Here is a 21,857-nt window from a genome sequence, read left to right as displayed (position 1 = left end):
TTACCTCAGTAAGCACTCATGGAAAGCTTTTTGCCTGTCTTCCACAGCAGAACAAGACAATTTTATGTGCTTACAGTGCCTCTACTGATTAATGAGCGTAGACAAGAACCAGTTCAGCAGAGAATGAAGAAAGGCTCCTTCTTCCCAGCTGCAGGCTGAAGAAGTTCCTCATTTCAGACAAACCAGTGTGGAGGTCATGGGCAGAGATGAGCACCAGAAACACACACCTTCAGGTCAGGTTGTGGCTGAGGCTGGCCGCACAGCTACCTGCACAACCACTACAGGGGCTTCACTGCTTTCAGGAGGAGGTACTTATTATAGGCTCCAGCACCTCTGGCAAAACTGCTTCAGAGGCAGCACCACAAGCACTTTGCATCCAATGACCACACGCTTACATAGCTATTGACACAAATGTGCTCCTGACGGGAGACAGGAACCAAGGTCAGAACATGCCATCCTGACTGATGGCCCAGCCTTCCTCTGCCAAAGCAGAGGGAGGAAACTTACTGGAAAACATGTTGCAGGATAGTGAGGGGTAAGAATAGAATGGAAAAACTAAATGACTGATTTCCTGGAAAACAGATACAGGTTATGCAACACCATCTCAGTGGAAAGTGAAGAACAGACTGGCAGCTGGAAGACTCAGGGTCCCTTTCACTTGTATTGCCAACCCGGCGTAACAAAGCCACATTCAGAACACGCACTGCAAAAAGTCATTTGCAACAAATGAACAAATGGCACAGCTGCTTAAGCTTCCTGCTTTAATAATTCTTATGCATCCTCTTCTGTCCCATCCAAACTCTAACCAACTGAAAATAATGGTCAAAATATACAGAAAAACCTTAAAAGTATACTTCAATAACAAACCATTTTACAGATCAGTTTCCTTGTAGAATCAGAGGGAGGGTAATGTATTTTCATTTCAACAGTGCACAGGTATGAATAACATGCTGGTTGATATACAGGATTAGCATCTCTTTCCTGTATTTAGTTTCTAGCTTGGCATTCCCTGCTCATCCAAACACAGTCATACGCATTAAAAGTGTCACCTATCTACTGTCTTCTGTCTGTGTGTCTGAATGAGATGCCTTGCTGCACTCAAGTTTTCATTTATTTCTGTAAAGAACAGTTATAAAGAGCAATTAGGAGCAAGTAATAAGGCTATTATACAGATACCTGTGAATAGCAGTCCCTGCACTATCAAAATACTGCATAACAAATACTACTGCAGTATTACATTCAACACTGAAAGACTTTAAGAACACACACCCTCAAAGTCTAGTGAATCCCCCAAAGGTGCTAGTATCTCTATCTACTCTGTACTCAGCACAAAACGGAGAATAAATTATTTACCTGTAACTCAATCCTCTGACAAACTTACTTCCCAAAAGATTTTGAATAGTCACTCTGGTTTCCTCCAGCAGATTTTTAGCAGCTGAATCTCCTACAGCAATAGCAACAATGCGACCAGGACTTCCACTTTTCAGTAAGTTCTGGAGCTTCAAGCTGTGTTCTGAAAATTCATGAGTATCAAACTTCAGCACTTCTAAAATCTCTGCTGTGTCCTGATCGATCACTCTCACATTTAGTCCTCGGGAAAAATTCTTTTTAAATGTATAATGACCATAGGCCAGCCCTGAGAAATAAATAGTCTTTGACAGAAGAGTCCATGATAACTTCTGGCGCCCGTGCAACTCCAGTGTTCCTCCAGGGCTCACGCCAATAAATTTTTTGCCAAATTCTGGCACATCAGCACCTTTGTTTGACTTTCCATACAAAATAATAGTTGCTTTGGATTTATAGCGGCATTTCTCTGCTCCAACATGAAGCATTCCACCATCCTTTATCAGGATAAATCGAGTCCTCAAGGTAATATTTTTAGAACCTTCTTTATCATCACCAAAAACAAGTAAACCTAAAAGGAAAAAAATATTTCTGTAGGTCAAAGCAAAATTCAGATAAACTCAATGAACCATCAAAGTGCAGTAAGAATAACAGAAAAAAACCCAGATTTATTTTCCACATCCATGAATTAAGCTGTTACGCTCATATACATGTTTAAGAATACTTGGGAAAGTAACTCCTACCAATTATGATTAATCTTTCTAAGAATTTGGTCAGCTTATTCCTAATTTTTTCTGTTATTTTGGTAGAATTACTAACATATCATAGTCACCATCAAAAGACAATCAGATTTGTACAAGGAAGGCTACTACACAAGTCTTATTTTACTACATCCTATAGAAAACCATGTCAATGTTCCCCTGAAAAGACACTACAGTGTTCATACATCTTTCTAATTTTATTCCTGGCCTGGTAGCAGGACGAAAAGTAAAAGCATAGGAACCGGTCAATAAGCTGCAACATAAAATTCCAATATATTCTTCGCATAATCACAGAAGCAAAAAGTAAGCAGTAAACCGAAGCATGATTTGCATTTTGCTGTTTCATACCTCCATCCTGTATAACTATGGAGTGTACTGTAGCGTCTGAGTTCAGACGAAACAAATCCCCTTTTTTGATAAAAACTCTCTTTTCAGGATCTTTTCCAGGGCTCCAATTTTTAAGACGAGGATTCTGATCAGGACAATTCTCTGCAATACAATGTGAAATTCAGCTTTTAAAAATTAAGTATCATCACATCAATCAAGGCAATATCAGGATGAACACAAGGAAGGCAGAGTCAGTCACCCTCAAAGGATTCCCACCTCCTTCTGTGGTTACAATACTGCAGCCACTGATGCTGTTTGTATTCAAGCCACCAAAAACAAACCTGAACAGTGGCTAAATTCTCAAAGCTGGGAAGCCATTCTTATACTGAATTAAACTCCTGATGGCCACACACTGAATTGTCAACATATACTATCAACAACACATACTTTTGAACCTCATTTGACTTTTTGAGATTTTTCTATATCACCTGCAGCAGATGAGGAGAGACAAGTGGGAAGCACTCAGATCCACAGCAGTCACAACAATGAGCACTGGATGCCCTAGGCCAGCTACAAAGGCTAACTAACATGGTTGTAAAGCATCTAAATATCTCACCTCCCTCAAGGGCTCTCCCTGTGCGAGAAAGGCTGATCCCTTCTTGCTTTTAAGCATCCAAATCACTTCTTTAAGTGTAGGTAAGCAGGTAAGAGATAAAAAGGGACAAGACATCCTTAGTATATTTAGTATAATATCGTACTGGTTAGAGCAATTTCCTGGGAGACATGACACTTGGGTTTAAACTCACAGTTTGTACTCCTTAGGAAGGCAGCTTAAATATCAGGCTACAGACTACACAAAAGCAGTGACACATGCAATCCTTGCTGAACTCTGCTGAAGGTCTGCCACTACAGAAGCACTAACACCATACTACAAGGCCAGAAAAGGAGAAGCAGCAGCAAGAAGTGACAGGGTCATGTGATTTCAGATGAAGGTACAGAAGTGTAGTATTTACAATAGGCATATCTTTAGCATATTAAACAGCTGAGAAATGCAGCAGCATAGACATACAACAAAATATATGGGAAGTGTACTCCTTGGATTTTCTTACCAAAAGAAAAGTCAGACTGAAAGTATATTTCTTAAGCAAAAGGCAACCAAAAAGATGCCAAAATAAACAGGTTAGAGCAACAGCTGAGAGCAACAGTCAAAAAAGCCCCTTTACATTCTGGGAAAAAAAGCACTCACATATCTGCAATGCAACTTTGGGGGCAAAAAGCTATTAGCAATAGCCCATTTTGCAAAATCTAAAGAAAGTGAAACCTATCCACAAGTTTAACACAAGCCAGCCTTAGTTCTGCCAATATAAATGTTTTCCGTTTGGAGTTAGTCTCCACATTTCCTTTTCAACTCAAAAAATCCATGTAAACCAAGACTACCAGTGAGGAAAAAAAGCAAAACTGCAGAAGGGCAAAAGGCACCCAAGTAATAACATAAAAATAAAAACAAACAAACAAACAAAATCTCCTGGGGGATCCTAAGGAGATAGCATCTAGAAAATGAAATTCAACATGAGGGAAAGCCAAAAATCAAGAACCACTGTGATCAGTAAGACTGCTGAGCACTCATTGGATAAACACAAATCTATTGCCTGACTCATGCAGAATCACTAAACCCCTTCCCCCTAGACACCACACACACAAGTGCTGTGAACAAATAAGTATTTCCTGGCTAGCAGCAAAAGGCAATGTGAGGAAACCATGAGTCAGCAACCTGATGACTTCTGCTTAGCATGATTCACAGAAGATCCAGTAAATTTTTCTGTTGACTCAGAAAGTAGAGGTACAGCACAATAATGCAATGAAATATTTAAATCTGTTGTACATTACAGTTCGGCAAGGAAGCTATCAGCATTGGAAACAGGCACTTCTGTAACACAAGCATGCTTCTGAAGCATGGTGGATCAACTTTTTGGCAAGCAGATCAGATGTGCTCAGCAAAAGCATTTTGAAATTCTTCCTTAGCAATTGCAGTGGGGTGTGGGGAAATATCTAATAGTTAGTAACTCACCATATGTTACCTCCAAAATTACTGATTAGATTTTACAGACCACGGTCATTGCCTCTACAGTTAAGGTTAAATGAAAACAGAAGCATAGAACAGAAAACATTTGGAAGCTATGGCCTCCAAATTTAACCAGTCGTGTTGAAATTTATTCCAGCCAAGCCTCTGCTTCAGAGCATTTTTGTAAAAATGAGCCAGCTCTCTTTAAAGTTTAGTTGCTTCTAAAGGGGGAAGGAGGGAAGGAAGTGATATTTTTACAAATGGTGGAGGAAAAAACCAAAGAGACAAACAGAAAAAACAAAACCCTGTAAAAAAAAATTCTAGAACCTTCCGCACACTGGAGAAAGGATATGAAATTTGGCAGGAGAAAAGGCAGGAAACAGTTCTCTAGATTTAGTTAAATAGTTCTTTCTACCTGCTTAGCCACCAAGTCTGGAGTTTTAAAGCCCCTGGGAAAAAGTTATCAGTGTTACACTATGCACAGCAAAAGTTTATCACAGTCTGGCAGCTAAATTTTCTGAGGATCCTGTTTACCCTGGGCAAGCTCCAGCTGAGAGCCGCAAAGGCCATGCAGATCTTTTCCCTGAAAACCTCCCCAGCTTATCATCCTGACCCCACAGCACAAACCCCTGGAAATGAGGAAGGAAATTGCATTTCCAGCACTCTCCCTGATCTCTCTAGTGTTCAAAACTCTCTAGAAAAAAAAGATGATGACAGGAAGATAAAAGCAGCAAGGAGGAAAAAAGAAAGCAGCTGACAGGCAGGAACAGAAATGCAGTTGAGTATCATTTTTCCTTTGGGGAAGGCATGCCGGAGGTTTAGGATTTACACACAATTACTGCTAAGTTTCACATTCCCTCCACTACCCTTTAAAAAGCCATTAAAACTACTGACAATATGGATTTCCAATTAGCCCCTAGGAACACCACACCTAGCTGGAACCTGTATCGTTGGCTGCAGCATCATATATGCTAGGTTGGAGAAGAGCATATTGACATTTAAACCTGTTCGGAAACTTCTGGGGAGTTGTAGACTCATCCAGATTCTCCTTGGTGTCTCTAGCAGTTTCTCTTGTGCCAAGGTTTCAAAAGGATTCTATGGGTGCATGACAGTTTTCTTTAAAGCATAGTTCAGGGAAACTTCAGACAGACACAATGCAACAATTAATGCTGAAAACTGGCCTGACTTCCACTGAGCAGCAGTCGGACTTAAAAAGAAAGCAGTCAGGTCCTTGGGTTACTCCTTAGTCCTTACATAAGTCATTACTGCAGATACAAGAAAAGCCTGCCTATTAAAGCAGAGCAATTCTTCCTGCAATATCCTCAGTATCCCCCGCTATTCATCAATCATATGCTGGCCACGCATTTAGTGTAAAAAAATCCACACAACTCAATGTCTCTGGAATGAGCTAATGTGCATGAAGCAAAACCATTCCAAAGCCACTTAAAATTTTAAAAAAGGCCATCTCCTTCATATTATCACCTTTTAAAGCATAAAGGGAGTATTATTTTACATATCCCATTGCACATAGTAACACCCCATTTCTACTGAAGCCATCATCAAAATCTGTAACTTTTACTAAATAAGAATTTAAAGACTTGGTATCAAAGCAGAATTTTTTTTCCTCCCCCACAAAGTATTTCTCAGAGTTAACTGGCTAAGTCAGCCTTCAGCCTTCTCTTGGACTTGGCTATAACTGAAGAACTTCCTGCAGATAAGTACTCCTGATACCACTGATCTGGAACACAACATAGCAGTAACTTTCCATTTACCTCAGGCTTTTTTACCTCCATAATTATTATGGAATATCACTAAGTAAATTCAGGCAAGAAGACATCTCCACAAGCTACCACCAAGAGTACTTGCACATCCATTTTATACCGAATATTGAAATTCTCAACTGATTATCTAACTTGTTCAGCTTGTGTTGCACTGACTTTGGAAACTGAATCTTTTGAGTTACTATGCCAAATGCCACTGAGGAGTCTAAGTCTGTTGCATTACAACAGCTAAGAGTTTCAGTTTAAACCCCTGTTTAGCCTTTAGAAATCTGAATTCTGCCTTAAACAAAAATCCCAAACCAAACACCAACAACTCCTGCCCCAATATATACTATCAACTTTTAGCAACTGCACTTCATAGCAACTCCTAGCACTATTTGGTGAGGTGGATGTATACTTAGTGATCAGCACTTAATCACATCACCTGTTCATGCTTTATAACCACTGACACAATGGAAGGTCTTCCAAATTCCATGAAAGTTGCCCAGTTTTCTAAGATGAGCTGAAAAAAAATCAGGGCTAATAGATCAAAAAGGTCCCTACACAATTTGTGAGTAAACAAAGCAAATAGAGACTGTTGGTATAAATTCTGCTAGATTTTTAAGTATTTTCACTTGAACTTTCTTTTACTACCTTTCTTACTTACTGCTTAAAGACTGAATTTCATTTTGCCAGCAATTTGTGAATATATAAGATAGATTCTTCTGTAGATAAAAAAAATTACACCTACACAATACTCATACTGCTTCCCCCCTCACCAACAGTCTATTTACTGCTATGTCTTTTTGCTTCATGTAAGTAAATCAAATCATACACAGAAAAAAACATGTAAAAATGACACTGATAACACAAAAAGCAGCTGATCTTAGCCCCCATACATCAATTCCCTCAATACTAAAACTGAAGTACACATCCTATTTTTGCATGTAACTTTTGATGCTAATCCTGATGCTGAATTACTGAATCGTCTTCATGGTAATCGCAACATCTAGGATGCTTTTGTTTGCAAATGAACTTACCATCTGGAGCATATTTTGAAGCTATTCCCCAAAAAATCCCCAGTGCAACGAAAAGTGAAAGGCTAGAAATGGCAAAGCAAATGAGAGTATTTTTATGCCTGTTGGCTTCTGCCTGATGGCGGTGCTGATCCACTGGTAAGGATGGGAGTCTTGTCCGGGCTTCTTGTCTTGCAGAGGTAAATTCAGCAGCAGCATGGCTCTGTGATGGTGGCGGGGGACGGAGAGGGGCAATTCTCCCTGGGACGTACCCCGAAGACCTGTGACTGCTCCCGTTCTGTGGCCGGAGGAACTCAGGGGAGTGCCCCCTGGCATCAGTGTCTTGCATGTTATAGAGTCACTGGAACACGCACATACACACACAGAGGGAAAGAATAAGAGACAGGCTCTTAGAATACATAAAGGAAATAAAAACACAAAAAAAAAACCCAAACAAAAAGCAATTTTAAGCCACATGCTTTCTCTAGAAGAACAGCGACTGAAACTATGGCTGCTTACAAAGTAACTCAGTTCCTACTGGTCATTTGCCCTGGTATAGCAGATTGAAAACAAAATTGAACGCAAAAGTATCTGGTATGGAAACTCATTACAACCCAGCCCATTTCTTCATAGTTCCACTAGGTATTTTTCAGATGTTTTCACAGTTAACTTGTATTATGCAATTAAGAAACAAACTGAACAATGAGAAAGCTAGCAACCCCTTCTTCCACAGTTACACAAATAATGCCTAAATGTATTTCTTCTGCATGCAGAAGCTGAACAAACTCTTTATTTTTAATCTTTCATGGAAGAGAAGCTGAGGCAAGCCCTCCTTCAACACTAGAAGCAGTAAAAATCATATAAATTTATTTCACAAAATACTAAACATGATTTTATTTACATTCACGCCAATGCAACTTAGACAACACTTCTAATTAGCTGAGGCATATAGAGCCCACAAATTTGGTTGCTAGGAAAGGTACATTAGGAATAGTCCTGTAAAAAGTCATTTGCGTTTTGTTCAGCCAACCTTGTGGTTATTCTCGTTGCCGAGATGCCTGTGTGTGGTGGCAAAGCCTGGCAGCAACAGCACTGCTTCAGATGTCTACACCTATCATCAGAAGTGAGTGCTACTTTTTTTCAGTTACTAGCACTGGTTCCATCTTTTTCCAAAACAACCAGTGAGGAAAGCCTACCAAAAACATCACGGTCCAGCCCACCCTCACTAGCAGTTCTAACCTACCATGCTGTTCTGTTTGATTTAAGAGATACAAAACTTCAGTGTTCCCTTATGCTTTCTGGTCAACTATGCTGTACCGTACGGAGCACACACAAAGCTGGCATGATTATTTTTCAAAAAAATTAACATAATAATATTTTTTTTAAAAATTAACAAAGCAAAATAAAATAAAATAAAATAAAATAAAATAAAATAAAATAAAATAAAATAAAATAAAATAAAATAAAATAAAATAAAATAAAATAAAATAAAATGGAAGCATAAAGATGCTCCTTCTCTTCTATTAACAAAGGGAAGTCTGAGCTATAGTCTCAAGTGCCAGGCACGCTGAGTAAGGAGTAATGTGACAACTGTAACCTTACTCTGGGAAGCAGCTAAGGAGCCTTTTGTCTCTCACGCTGCAAAATCTGATACTTCACTGTTTCAAGGCAAGAGTTGTTATAAACGCCCTTTCATTGGAGACAATGCATCTCCAGATGTACACACAATGACAATAAAGGCACTGAAATATTAACTGGAGTAGCCATCTCAGAGTGCAAAAACTATGCATAGTCCTCCAGCAGTGTTTGTTGCACCTGCTCATTGTAGCAAATTGATTTTCAGCATTCTCCTTTCTATACTTCGAGAAACTACTTCCCAAACCTGATCTTCTCTGCTCGAACTTAACTGGCCAATGTTTTACGAGCTCTGTGGAACAGCTTGCTCTCCCCACATGTGCTTTTACATTCAACTAATTATCTTTCAGCAGTGAAAACTCAACCATTTCTATGTTTGACAAGTGGTGTTAAAGCTGAGTAGAGAAAGAGCTTTTCAACTAATTCAAATACAGTACTTATGTCTAGCTGAAACAAATACTGAAGTTTCTTTCTAATTAAATATTTGGAGAAATTGAGATTTTTTTAAAGTTTTGACCCCTAACTCCTTACATTTGGTTAAAAAGTCTTCAGATATGGCTTTTACCTATCACACAGACAAAATTACTCCAGAGTGTTTATTATAACATGATACAAAGATTGAACAAGTTTGTTAAATGCTCAGCTATATCAACTAAACCCAGAATAGTTATGCAAAACTTAACTTACTTTTACAAAATAATTTTACCACAATTTTGCCTACTAAGTTCTCTTAAAGTACTGCTAGTTCTTTAACAAAAAAAAAAAAAAAAAATCATTCATTACAACAATGAGGTTTGTCAGCCTCATTTTGCAAACTGTAAAAGTCTTCCCACTATCCCACTCAAGTGCAAACACAGGTCACCCCAAGTAGAAGTGGAAAAGAGACTGCATTAAAGAATCATAGAATAACAGAATTATAGAATGGTTTGGATTGGAAGGGGTCTTAAAAATCATCCAATTCTAACCCCCCTGCCAGGGACAGGGACAAAAAGACACATCAAAAAATAAAAACAATGAAACAAAGCTATGAGCAGATACTTAGCACAACAAAAATATTTAATATATAATTTTCCATTACAACAGGAGTAACCATTTCAACACTTCCTTCCCTCTTCCTGTGTTACTTGAAATTCTCTAGCTGCAAGAAGGATCTTTTCTAAACTGTAGAGTGGCTACTGGCTTTTCTTTAAAATTAAGACACACTAATTACCTGTTTCAAATAATTGACTTTTTACTTCTATTCTGTGGAAGTCTTCAGATAGTACCACACAAATGCAAGTGCAACAGTTAGCTATATGGCCAGTTATGCCCTAGAGAACGCTGTTATTTGGCTGCACAAATACAGATTGAGTAAAATGGGGGGGACACCATCTGTTTGAGCTACTTAAATACCATCATTCCTTTCAAGTTCCCATGCACTTGAATTTTTCCATGTAACATTTTTTCTTTCTCCACCCAAGGTCTGTCATTTCCCTTTTACTTGTGCCTGTGCTGTATTCCTTCAAAAAAGAAAGGCGGGCGGCGGGGGGGACCACACAAAAAATGTTGAGATCAATGCCCCAGGAGACCATCTGAAATTAAAAACACCAGAGAGGATTCACTCCTGTCACCAGGATCTCATAACCCACAGCAGTAGGAGGTCTTCTAAAGGACCTCACAATCTGAGCATCTCCTCCTGATGATGCAGTACAAGACAAGACCACCACTTTTACAACTGTACTGTAGTATACAAAGTGACACAGCATTTTACTTAGCAGCTTGCTTCAGAGTGATTCCAGTAAAAGTCAAGTTCTTGCACAAGGTACAACCAACAACCTTACCTAACAGAGTTATACAGAATTCAGTCTGTACAAATCTGCTACTTCCCATGTAATTCAGGCAGGCTGTTACCTCAGCATTTCCAAACCTCTCTCCCTCCAGCCTTCAATAGGGTATCACACAACATTTTCAAACACACTACTCACCACAGCTTTCTGTCAGGGACACAGGTATGCAATTGTTTCCACAGTGTAAGCAAGCAAGCAAATACTTCTCATACTCATCACATTAGCCGACTCAGTTTAAACCACTTTGGGGGAAACAAAAAGTTTATTTTGAACAGCTTTTGAGAAAAAACAGTGATTACTTGCAAGTCTCCACCTGAGCTGCATGGACCACAAACCCCAGCAGACAGACAGTAATAAGGCACTGAACAGGCCGCAATACCTCCAGTCTCCTCACATACTACTTCACCACTTTTAACTTCTGCCTTCAGAAGTTAACACTTATACAAGGCCACATTTTTCCACACTGGCAGAAACTAGGAACATATGCACAATATAACCAAGGGATAACATCTGAACTTCCAGAGATGTGAGTGAGCACTCAGAAGCAAGCATCATGCTTATTTTTTATTTGGCTTGGGGCTGGTTTCCTGGAAAAGAATTGGATAATTTCAAAAGGTATTCAAAACATCAGCTGACACCAGCCAAAACATGATAAATACACGGCATATTTCACACTTTTCTGCTATCAAATGCTTAGAGTAACAAAACGTGTCAAATGCACTAGAAAGCTCCCACAATGTTGCACCTTTTCAAAACTCTGTGAATGAAATATGCTTACTTCCATGCAGTACAAATAAATTAATGCTTCCCTTAAAGCACACTTCAAGGATGCACAGTTCAGAGGTCTTAAGAACAAAACAAAAGAGAAGCTAGAAGAACCCCCAGTTCTGCTGCTTTGGGCTATCAAACATCACCAGCTTAGCACTGACCTATTACCATACTGTTTAATCTCAGAGTGTATCATCACCATTAAGGAAAAGACCAAGAAAGGGTAGGGGAAAACCATACACATCAAAAAAAAAAACATTTCCCTGTGCAATACAGTGCCACATTGGTTGCTGCTGCTTTCCTAGCACAGGCAGTTGTCTGGTATAAGATCAAAGGGTGGTAAGAAATCCACAAGTAGGAAAAGGGACAAGAAGTCAGTTGTAAAAGTTTTAAGCAGCTACAACTACTGAAGAGAAAGTGGTATAAAGCAAACTCCTAATGTATGACATGTACAACTTCAGAAGCCTCCAAACAGATCAACTACAATCAAGACCCTAATTTCAGGACAATGTTTCAAGGACCTTAGAACTCCCTGGTTCTACAAATCCTAACCTCACCATTAAGAAAATTATTGGTTCTCAGTAGATACACTGGGTGTCCACAGGCTTTCCTATCGTGCTGCACTTCCTCTGGTGCCTCATTTTGAAATTACACCTATTCGCTAGGACAACAGACAGCACATTTGTAGAAACCTACTTTTCCACCCTTGTGTGCAAAAGCTGGAAGGAATATGTGCACACTAAAATATATTAACACAGTTAAGTAACTCAGAAATCACAACAATGTTTATGATAGCCTGAAAAGAAAAAAACAGCTGGCTTAAAAAGCTGTAAAAACTCTAGACATCTTCTATCACATACCCTGTTTGCTGCATGTTACCAGTGAGTCTTCTCACTTGTTCAGCAGTTTAAGAAGAAAATCAGAGGACAAACAGCAGCAGTCAGCAAGAAACAGAGATACAAACATGGTAAGAATTACAAAACTTTGTCCAACATAAGTTATATTGAACCACATTTTCAAAATTTCCAGTGTAGCAATTACTGATTTTTCTGATTTTTTTGGCATACATAAAGCACACAAAATTGTATGATATGCAGCCACTGGATACTACTTGAGCAGAGGACCACACCTCTTGAGACAAGTCTTTCCAAAATACCACAGAAACAAGAGACAGAAATGCAAGCAGGCAAGATACTTACAGTACACTTCTATCTACACACCTTGTCTTAATCTTCATTAGCTGGTCTAATGAAATGATGAGCAGTGTCCCTCAGGGGACACTAGAACCAGTGTTGTTTAATATCTTCATCAATGACATAGATGACGGGATTGAGTGCACCCTCAGCAAGTTTGCAGATGACACCAAGACGAGTGGTGAGGCTGACACCTCTGAGGCATGGGATGCCATCCAGAGGTACCCTGACAACCTGGAGAAGTGGGCTTGTGAAAATCTCATGTAGTTCAACAAGGCCAAGTGCAAGGTCCTGCACCTGGGTCAGGGGAACCCTCAGTATCAATACAGACTGGGGGATGAAGAGATTGAGAGCAGCCCTGAGAAAGGCCTTAGGGTCCTGCTGGATTAGAAGCTGAACATGAGTTGGCAATGTACTCTTTGAAACCCAGAAGGCCAATTGTATCCTAGGCTGCAGCAAAAGAAGTGTGGCCAGTGGGTTGATGGAGGTGATTCTGCCCCTCTACTTTGCTCTGGTGAGATCATACCACCTGGAATACCGTGACTATGGAGCCCTCAGCACAGGAAGGACATGAAACTGGTGGAGCGGGTCCAGAAGAGGGCCATAAAGTTGATCAAAGGTCTGGAACGCATCCCCTTTGAAGACAGCCTGAGAGAGTTGGTGTTGTTCAGGTTGGAGAAGACTCTTAGAAGACCTTATTGCGGGCTTATAAGAAAGATAGGTAAAAACTTATTAGCAGGGCTTGTAACAGTAGGACAAGGGGTGATGTTTTTAAACTAGAAGGGGAGAAGCTTAGATGGGATATTTGAAAGACATTTTTTTATGCTGTGGGTAGTGAAACACTGCAATAGGTTGTCCAGAGAGGTGGTAGATGCCCCATCCCTGGAAAAACTCACAGTCAGGTTGGATGGGGCTCTGAGCAACCTGACTCAGCTGAAGATGTCCCTGCAGGAGGGTTGGACTAGATGACCTTCATGGTTCCATCCAATCCAAACCATTCTACGATTCTATGAAATCTTTTGAGTGCACAAGTCTCCAGGTCAGAAGCAAATTTGAAACCTACGTAACTAAACTTTCCTTACTTACATATATGTTTAGGTGATATGCAAAATGACTTACTTATTATCTATAGATAAGAAAGGATGCAGGGGTGGGGGGAGAGGATGGTGTCAAGATTGCTTCCCAAGGGAAAGAGACAGGTAATTTTTAGCCTGTGGAATATGTGTTTGTCTGTGGGAACAAGTACGAAACTGCAGCATATCAAGCAAAGCCACTCCTGAGTTCATGGCTTACAGCATACACGAGACGTGTTTTGGTTCTCAGCCTCTTCTAAAGGCGGCTGGTAGATGTCCATTAAGGATGAGGCTGAAAGGTCAGACGCAAAGACAAGAAAAATTGTTTCCCTCTCCAATAACAACTGGGCTTTTGTTTTTCACCAACAGTTCATGTGAATGAGCTCTGCAGCAGTCACTTGGTTTCACTTACATAATTGTCAGGAAAGTATTTGCTGCAGCAGATGAAATATCCAAGTTTTCACAGAGGTCATGTACAGAATTCAGGGATTTTCAAAGCTCTTCCGCAGACATGTGTCTTACCACAGAAGCTGCAAATACGTGTTGGTCTTTTCCAATTTCCAGACACCAAAAACTTTATCCTGCAAGAATTCAACTGTTCCTAACTGACCTCAAGACACTGCAGTTTTCAGTCTGCTCTGATACATTTGTAACATCTTCAGATCTTGAAATAAAGAAACATAAACCAGCAGCCACAGCATGGAACTCTACTTTGTGCATCTAAAACCAGGCCTGACACTTTCAGTTACTCTATTTTAGTTTCCCCTTTGTTTCTTCTTGACACAGCTAGTCCCTATAAATCTCTTGCAAATTGTGGAGCTCTATTCTGGCTTTCATTCACTGTTAAAACAATAGCAGGTTCTGGTGAAAGAAATTGTTCAGAAACCATATTTTTCTTTGTGTACAAGTTAATTGACCAATGCCTTAAATACAGAGGATCCAAGAGAGTACACTAAGAAGTCTAGCACATGTGTTGAAACTGGCAACAAGAATGGAATAATTTTTAGTTTCTCCCATTTTCAGAAATGAAAGATTAAATAATGTGCATAAAAGATCATGAGTGGAAACTTGCATTTTAATCATGTATCTGCCATTTGCTTGCCACATGAGTCACAGTCTATTTGGACCTTATGCCTGTAACATGAGAAAAAAAGCAGCCACCAGCCTCACAGGGACATTGTGAGCATCAGTTTACAGAACAGTTTGGTCTCCCTCAGCTCAGTGGCGCATCTAAGAACAAGCCTACTTTTAAGAAAATAAATAGCTCTGTTTAGATCAACGACTTCCAGGTGAATGTAAAGGACTTGCAGCATTTACCTTAGAGAACCTGAAGACGATGGTAGGGGAAAAAAAATAAAAACAGGAGAAAAACCCACTTTTTTAACCTATTTCTCACGTTGCCAATAAGTGGTATCCACAGACATCTACAGTCTCTACAAGAACACAAATCCCAACTCAGCTACAACTTAGAACTTCACTGAAGAAATTTTTTTTGTACAACGGTAATACATGTTAGACCAGTGAAGTCCAGTTCTGGCACTACTTCAAGTCACTGATGAAACAGAGTTCTGGCCTGCAAGCTATTCAAGAGGACGGAGGTATCTATCTTCTTCTTATTAAGTTAGAAAAACTTTCATAAATAGATTATAAGCACATATGACAGTATAGAATGTAACAGGCCGTGGTGAAAAGAGTCAGATTCCACATATAGCTTTGATCACTAGACAGAAACACGAATGCCCCAAGAAACTCCTGAGTGCATTGATAGACTCACTGAATTATCAATGGATTGTCACGCTTGAATTCTATTTAAAACATGAACCAGTAGCATAACATGCTCTCTTCCATATCAGTATATGTATTTCTTCTTCTTGTTTTCTTCTCTGGTAAAGCTCTCAAGTTCTTGTAATTTTTTTTCAGTCCAACTCCCATTTCAATAAAAGATATGCTACCCCTTTTCTGCTTACATGAAGAATTGTCTCTGCAGTTTTTAATTGTGCATTGGGCACAAAGGAAATAATGCAGCTTGAGAAGCTTAACTGCTGTAGCTGCACATGCACTTTCTTCTAGGGTTGTCTTGCACTTGCATGAGCCAAGTTAAGTGAGTTTGCAATAAAAGATAATTAAGCTAAGAGCTCCAAATCACATTCATTGAGCAAACTGCTGTGAGATCAGCACCTCTTCGCTGTTTGAACTCTCAGAGGATTTCTCATTGTGGTGAAGGATGACTAGGAAAGAGGATATATGACATAGGTCCATACAGTCAGAAGTAGCGCTCAGAATGCAAACAACTCTTCATGTCTCTTCTGGGGTGGGGAGTGGGGTGAGTATCTGAACATGAGTCAGTGCTGGATGTTACAGACTTCAAGAATTTATGTACGTGCAAAAAGCAACAAGATCCCAGAAGAGAAGTCAGTCAAGGATTGTTGCATAAATAATACTGCCTCAAGTTTAGAAAGTCCTTGGACTATAAACTGTTGGAGTCTGGAAGCAGTAGTATTAGATATGCAGTATCTTTACCAGACATCTATTAGTCATCGCTATCAGACATCGGGTAATTGTCTGGATGGGCACTTTGTCTGATATGATGTGTCCAGTCTTCTACTGCTGTCTTCTGCCCTCACTCTTCCAAAATCACCTCCTCCTGTGAGGGCCAAATCCTCTCAGCTCAGCCACCGCAACTGTCCTTTGATACTATCAGCACAAAATACACCTTTTCCTGATGGTTTAAACTAATATTCCAGACTGACATACAGTAGCTGAAACAAAGAAATAGTTTTCATTTTGCTGTAGGAATGGTAGACTCCAGCAGAAGGGCAAGGCACACAGACACCAAGTCCATGAGAATACAAAGCCTTAAAAGTAACAGTCCTATGAAAAGAGTTCATACACCAGGGAATGCCACCATGCTCTATGGCTCTAAGGTATCCAGGAGTCACAGAAATATCAAGTCAAGAGCCTGCTGACTAGTGTCACAGTGATTCAACTTACACAGCCCAAAACTCTTGTATAATTTTAGAGAAGAAACAACATTTTCCCTCATTTTCCTTTTATAAAAATCAAAAAGAGTCTATTTTGGACTATCTCAAAGCAGAATAAAGTATTCAAAAAGCAAAACAAAGCCTTCTAATCCACTGTTAAACATGCATTCTGCTGAGCTGGTAGATGCATTCATATTTTGGATTACTGTGGTAAATTCCTTTCTAGGAAATGTCAAGAACTCTGCACTCAACAGCCACGTCTTGTAATATCCTGCCAGGTATAGCTAGTCATTTTGCATAATGGCACTACTCTCGGTTGGGTTTTTTTCCCTTCTTAATCCCATGTGCCAAAAAGACAGAAAAGCTACTAGTACATTCCCTCATGTTAACATTCTTCACAACAAAGGAATAAAATCAGTTACAAATTCTAAAGCATGCATTCTTTAATGTCTTTCCTTTTCATATTGGCAAACATGTCACTTTTCTCCCTTATTTCTTTCTTCAAACATAGTTTTCCTTTCTCAGTATCACTATTCCAAGAAAATATTTTTACAGATTTCTACACCCACATCTCCAAACAATTCATTCCCGTTTCTATTGCCAAAAACATTTCCATTAAATCTCATTCAGTAAAAATAAGCTGAGAATGGCCCAAGTCTAATCATGATTCAATTCCAAACAAGAAACTGTTAACGTGCAATACAGATTTTAATCAAGCTCTGATGTACACCTCAGATGATTTTACAGAACCGTCTTACTAATGCAAAGGATGAACCTTACCGATATACTTCAGACTAGGCTCCTATCATATAACTTTTCAATATACAGAAACTGAGCTTTGCTAGGTGATAATTTTCCCACTGATTTCTGACAGCAATTTTTAATTCATTGGTGCAAGCACACAGAAGTTGAAGAATGAAGTCACTGCAAGCAGTGTGGGACAAGCTGCCTTGCAGATATGGATCATGTGGCCTGTCAGCTGAGGCACTCCTTTAGCTGTGGGGCAGGGGTACCAGGGCTGTACCTCTACAGCTGTGGAGGCTGCAGCATCAGCCCCCAGCAAACACCCGAGAACAGGAGGCTGCTTCTCCTACCCAGCTCTCCTCCCAGCTTCTGTGAAAGGCAGAACAAAGAGGAGGTGGAGCTCTGATCCCCGCATATAGGGTGATCGGTGCTTTCCCAGGGTAAAGAAGCAGAGGCTATCTCATACTCAACAGGCAAGATAAACATAACTGAGTCACTGAATAACATCCTTGACATTTCTAGTACCCATCTTTCTTTCCTCATGTGGAGGAAAAATAATGAATGACCTGTAGAACACTGCTCATTTTCAGGAAACAAGACTTCCACATCTAGATGCCGAACTGACTTACTGCAAAATGCACAAAAATGGTATGCTAAAACTGCTTATTAAAGATTTTTCTGCAACGTGCTGGACACATGATAGAGGAAGTTAATGACTGGGCTTAGTATTAGAAGGAAATTACTAAGTCACGTATAATTAAAGAACATTTCTTGACCAGATGGTCCCAAGGTATGCAGGCATATATTCACAACTTTGATGATAAGAATGTTGTTTTCAAGAACTTAAATCAGACTGAAAAGCACCTGTCCCATTGCACCCTATCATTATTCATGGAAATAAACTCTACTAACCTCCTGTCAAGTACAAGTTATTCAAATAGGTAGCAACTCAGATTTAAAAAAATAATAATTTTTAAAAAATCAAGCAGTGAAATAACTGAGGAAGTCACACATTCTCTTCTTCACGCTTCTAGGACTGGTAGATTTCCTTGTGCTGTACTTATTTTTATATTCACGCATTAGAGGAAAAACAACCCTTTTGTCCCCCTGCCTCATTGCCTGGTTTGTCAGCTTGGAAAAAATGTGAACTCTGCCAACAAATCGTAACTCTCCCACTCACGCGACCAGTTCTGTCTGGGAAACCTTTAGTGGATTTTATTGGGCCTGCGGAAAACATTTTTTCCACACACAAGTCACCACTTTCTACTGCTTAGTGTTTCCACCAATTAGCAACAAGTCTGACGAACAGGTTCAAAGCTTCCAGTCAATTCTCACCACTACTTTTCCCACAAGATATAGTGGGGCTAAATTGTTGATGTTTGTAATTAAAAAACCCTATAGTCCACCACTGAAAAAATAACTACCCAAATCTCAATTTGCCAGATGCCACAGCTACTTGTTCAGATCAGATGTTAAACTTGAGAAACCATGTCTGTGATCTCACTTTAGCAAGGACCTCGCAACATCCTCTCACTTGTCTTCCCTTCTGACCCCCCTTTCCTTCTTTTTCTTCCTGAATCCTTTCATAGCTGTGGCATTATTTGTGCTTTACATAAAACTGGTATTCTTTTGGATACATAGCCTAGCTTGAGCCCCTGGCATACACTGCGTGGATGCTGAATTAATAAGGAGAGAGGAAGAGGAGCAGGCCCAACAAACCTGACGTGATGGAAGATGTCACATTTGTGTAGGCAGTGCAGTGCGCGGGATCCACGCAGACAAAGCACCTCCATGAGCTACAAATCAGACTCCCGCAAGAACAAAGATGAATCTCCCTTGCTCCCTGCTGCTGCCCGTGGGCCATTTCACATCAGTAATGCAGATAAGCCACTACAAATCTTTTTGTGAGATTCATCAGAAGTGGACTAGGTACCACCCAAAAATCTGAAGTTTTGTTTTTGTTTCTTTTCCTTTATCTTCCTTATCACATTGACCTCACCAAGACCCAAGCACTTCTTCCTTTTTACAGCTGGTCAGGAAAATAAATAAATAAATTAAAATAAATAAATAAATAAATGGAATCAATCTCTTTTACCAGTAATCCACTTTTAAAACACAAACACGGAAACGAGACTGAGCATCTTCAGCACACAGCCCTGGTCTAAGCCGGGGCACCCACCACGGCAGCCCCTCTTTCATGAGAAGGGCTAAGACTCGCAGCTCCGGCTCCGTTGTTTCCATGCCCCTGGGCCAGGGAAGCCGCACAGAAAAACCGACCCATAGCAACCCGGGCGCTCGGGGGGACGCCGAGCTCCTCCGGAGCGGCAGCCGCGTTTTCAGCCTCAGCGCGGGGGGCGATGGGCGAAGGCGCGGCAGCCCCCGCCGCGGCACCTGCGCCGGCCCCGCGCCCTTCGCGCCGGCCTCGCACCTGCGGCGCGGCGCGTGGGGCGCGCGGGGCGGGCGGCGCCTCAAGGCGGACCCACCGCCCACCTCCTTCTCCCGCCGCCCCCCCCCCCCCCCACCACCACCTCTGCGGCCGCCGCCGCCCCCTCCTACCTCCTCTTATTCTCTCCCCGTCCCGACGGCCCCGCGAACAAAAGAGGCCGTGGCGGCGGCGGCGGTAGCAGCCACCGCCCCCCGCCCGCTTACCTGGGCCCGGCGCGGCGCGGCGGCTGCTCAGGGCGGCGGCATGGCGCTCCCCGCCCCGGACACGGCGGGAGGCCGCCCGGCTCCTCGCCACCGCTCCCCGCCCCAGCTCCCGCCCTTACGCAATTGGCAGCGGCCGCGACTCCCCCCGGGGCGACGGATCCTCGGCCCCGAAAGGAGGCGGCTGCGCCCGCCGCCCCCGCCCCGCCCCCCGTCGCCCCCGCCCCGCCGGGGAGGAGCGCGGCCGCCCACAGCACCGCCCACGGCCGGGAGAGGCGCCGCGCGGCTCGGGCTTCCCAGCGCGGCTCTGCATGGCTGGGCCCGGCTCAGAGCGGCGCGGCACGACACGGCATGGCATAGCATGGCATGGCACGGCACAGCTCGGCAGGGCCCGAGCTGCCCGGCACGGCATGGCATAGCATGGCATGGCGCGGCTCGAAGCCGCCCGGCTCGGAGTTGCCCGGCACAGCCCGGCACGGCTCGGCTCGGCATGGCACGGCGCAGGATAGCCCGGCCCGGCTCGGCACGGCACAGCCCGGCATGCTGCCTGGCTCAGCTTGGCCCAGCATAGCATAGCCCGGCACGGCACGGCACAGCCCGGCCCGGCTCGTCTCCGAGCTGCCCGGCATAGCACAGAACGGCCCGGCCCGGCTCCGAGCTGCCCAGCACGGCACGGCACGGCGCTGCCGCGGGAGCGGCCGCGTCCCCGGGCCGACAGGAGATGGGAAGGGTCCCGCCGCCGCCCCCTGCAGCACCCGGGGCACGAAAGCGGTCACAGGGCACTTTGCACCCCGCCCTGACCCACGGCTCTCCTCCGCGCCGCGTGGAAAAAAGCTACAATACCGAGCACAGCGTCAGAGCCCCGTGGCCGACCGAAAAAAACCCCAAACCCAAAAAGCAAAGCAAAACAAACAAAAAAGAACACCAGAAAATGCACTATGTCAGTGCTCAGGTGCTGCCAGAGAAGGTCCTCGTTGTAGGAGGACAAGTAAAGGAGCAGGGAGATAAGAGAGGGAGACCAAACATGCTGTCTCCGAAGGAAGGCAGGGAAGGTCGCGCGAACCAGGTGGGACACAACACGAGAGAAGAGCAGAAAGGTGCGGTGAGGAGGTTTATGGTTTCGTGGGGGCTTACTGAGATGGAAGGGAATAGAGAACAAAGTTACTTACAGGAGTCGTAGCCTGGGCAGTCTGACCTGGGAAAAGAGCAGGCTGGAAAATCTGATTCTGCTTTCTGGAAATTTATTTTATTTGGAGTAAAATCAAACCAAACCCCAAAATGTTCTGAATTTTAACGAACCAGTGCCTGCATCTGTTCCACAGCAAAGAACGTCGATCTGGTTTAGAAGCTCCAGAGGGACTGTGAAGCTCCAGGACTTACCTTTGCCAGGGACACAGAGCTCCAGGGCACCTCAGCCACCCAGCCTGTTAGCTTTGATGTAGATCTGACAACGGGCTTCTCTTAAGTTTGGGACCTCCCACCGTTCCCATTGCACCGAGGTTGGGCTAAACTCAGTAGAAATAAAAAAAAAAAAAAAAAAAAAACCCAAAAAAAACCCCAGCCGTTCCCTGATCACATTTCAGATTGGGATTCAGGAGGTTCTGAGGTTTCGGAAATACAGCTAGCATTTTCCAACATAATTATTTCCTTGGGAAAATTCCAGACAGCTGGAAACCAAGTGATAACTCATTTATATTCCTATAAACGCTGCCCCACGTAAC

General features: G+C 42.2%; 1 protein-coding gene across 4 annotated transcripts in view; it reads right to left on the bottom strand.

Annotated features, from left to right (window-relative positions):
• CEMIP2 (cell migration inducing hyaluronidase 2) overlaps positions 1–21,654 on the bottom strand; it is a 49,298-nt gene extending 27,644 nt beyond the window's left edge. The window contains exons 1-4 of one of the 4 annotated variants that reach the window (XM_054054203.1): positions 21,517–21,654; positions 7,295–7,631; positions 2,454–2,594; positions 1,354–1,915 (exon numbers count right to left, since the gene is read on the bottom strand). In XM_054054203.1, the coding sequence (XP_053910178.1) occupies positions 1,354–1,915; positions 2,454–2,594; positions 7,295–7,619 (1,028 nt within the window). In that variant the 5' untranslated portion in view covers positions 7,620–7,631; positions 21,517–21,654. Of the gene's footprint in view, positions 1–1,353; positions 1,916–2,453; positions 2,595–6,699; positions 6,778–7,294; positions 7,632–20,139; positions 20,303–21,516 lie in introns of those variants that run through there. The other 3 variants (XM_054054204.1, XM_054054202.1, XM_054054205.1) reach the window with 3 other exon arrangements.
• Positions 21,655–21,857: the final 203 nt, after the last annotated feature.

The sequence above is a fragment of the Cuculus canorus genome, chromosome Z (genome assembly GCF_017976375.1).
Source record: "Cuculus canorus isolate bCucCan1 chromosome Z, bCucCan1.pri, whole genome shotgun sequence".
NCBI lineage: Eukaryota > Metazoa > Chordata > Aves > Cuculiformes > Cuculidae > Cuculus > Cuculus canorus.
The sequence above is the reverse complement of the archived record's forward strand: the minus strand, read 5'-3'. Positions and strand labels throughout refer to the sequence as shown.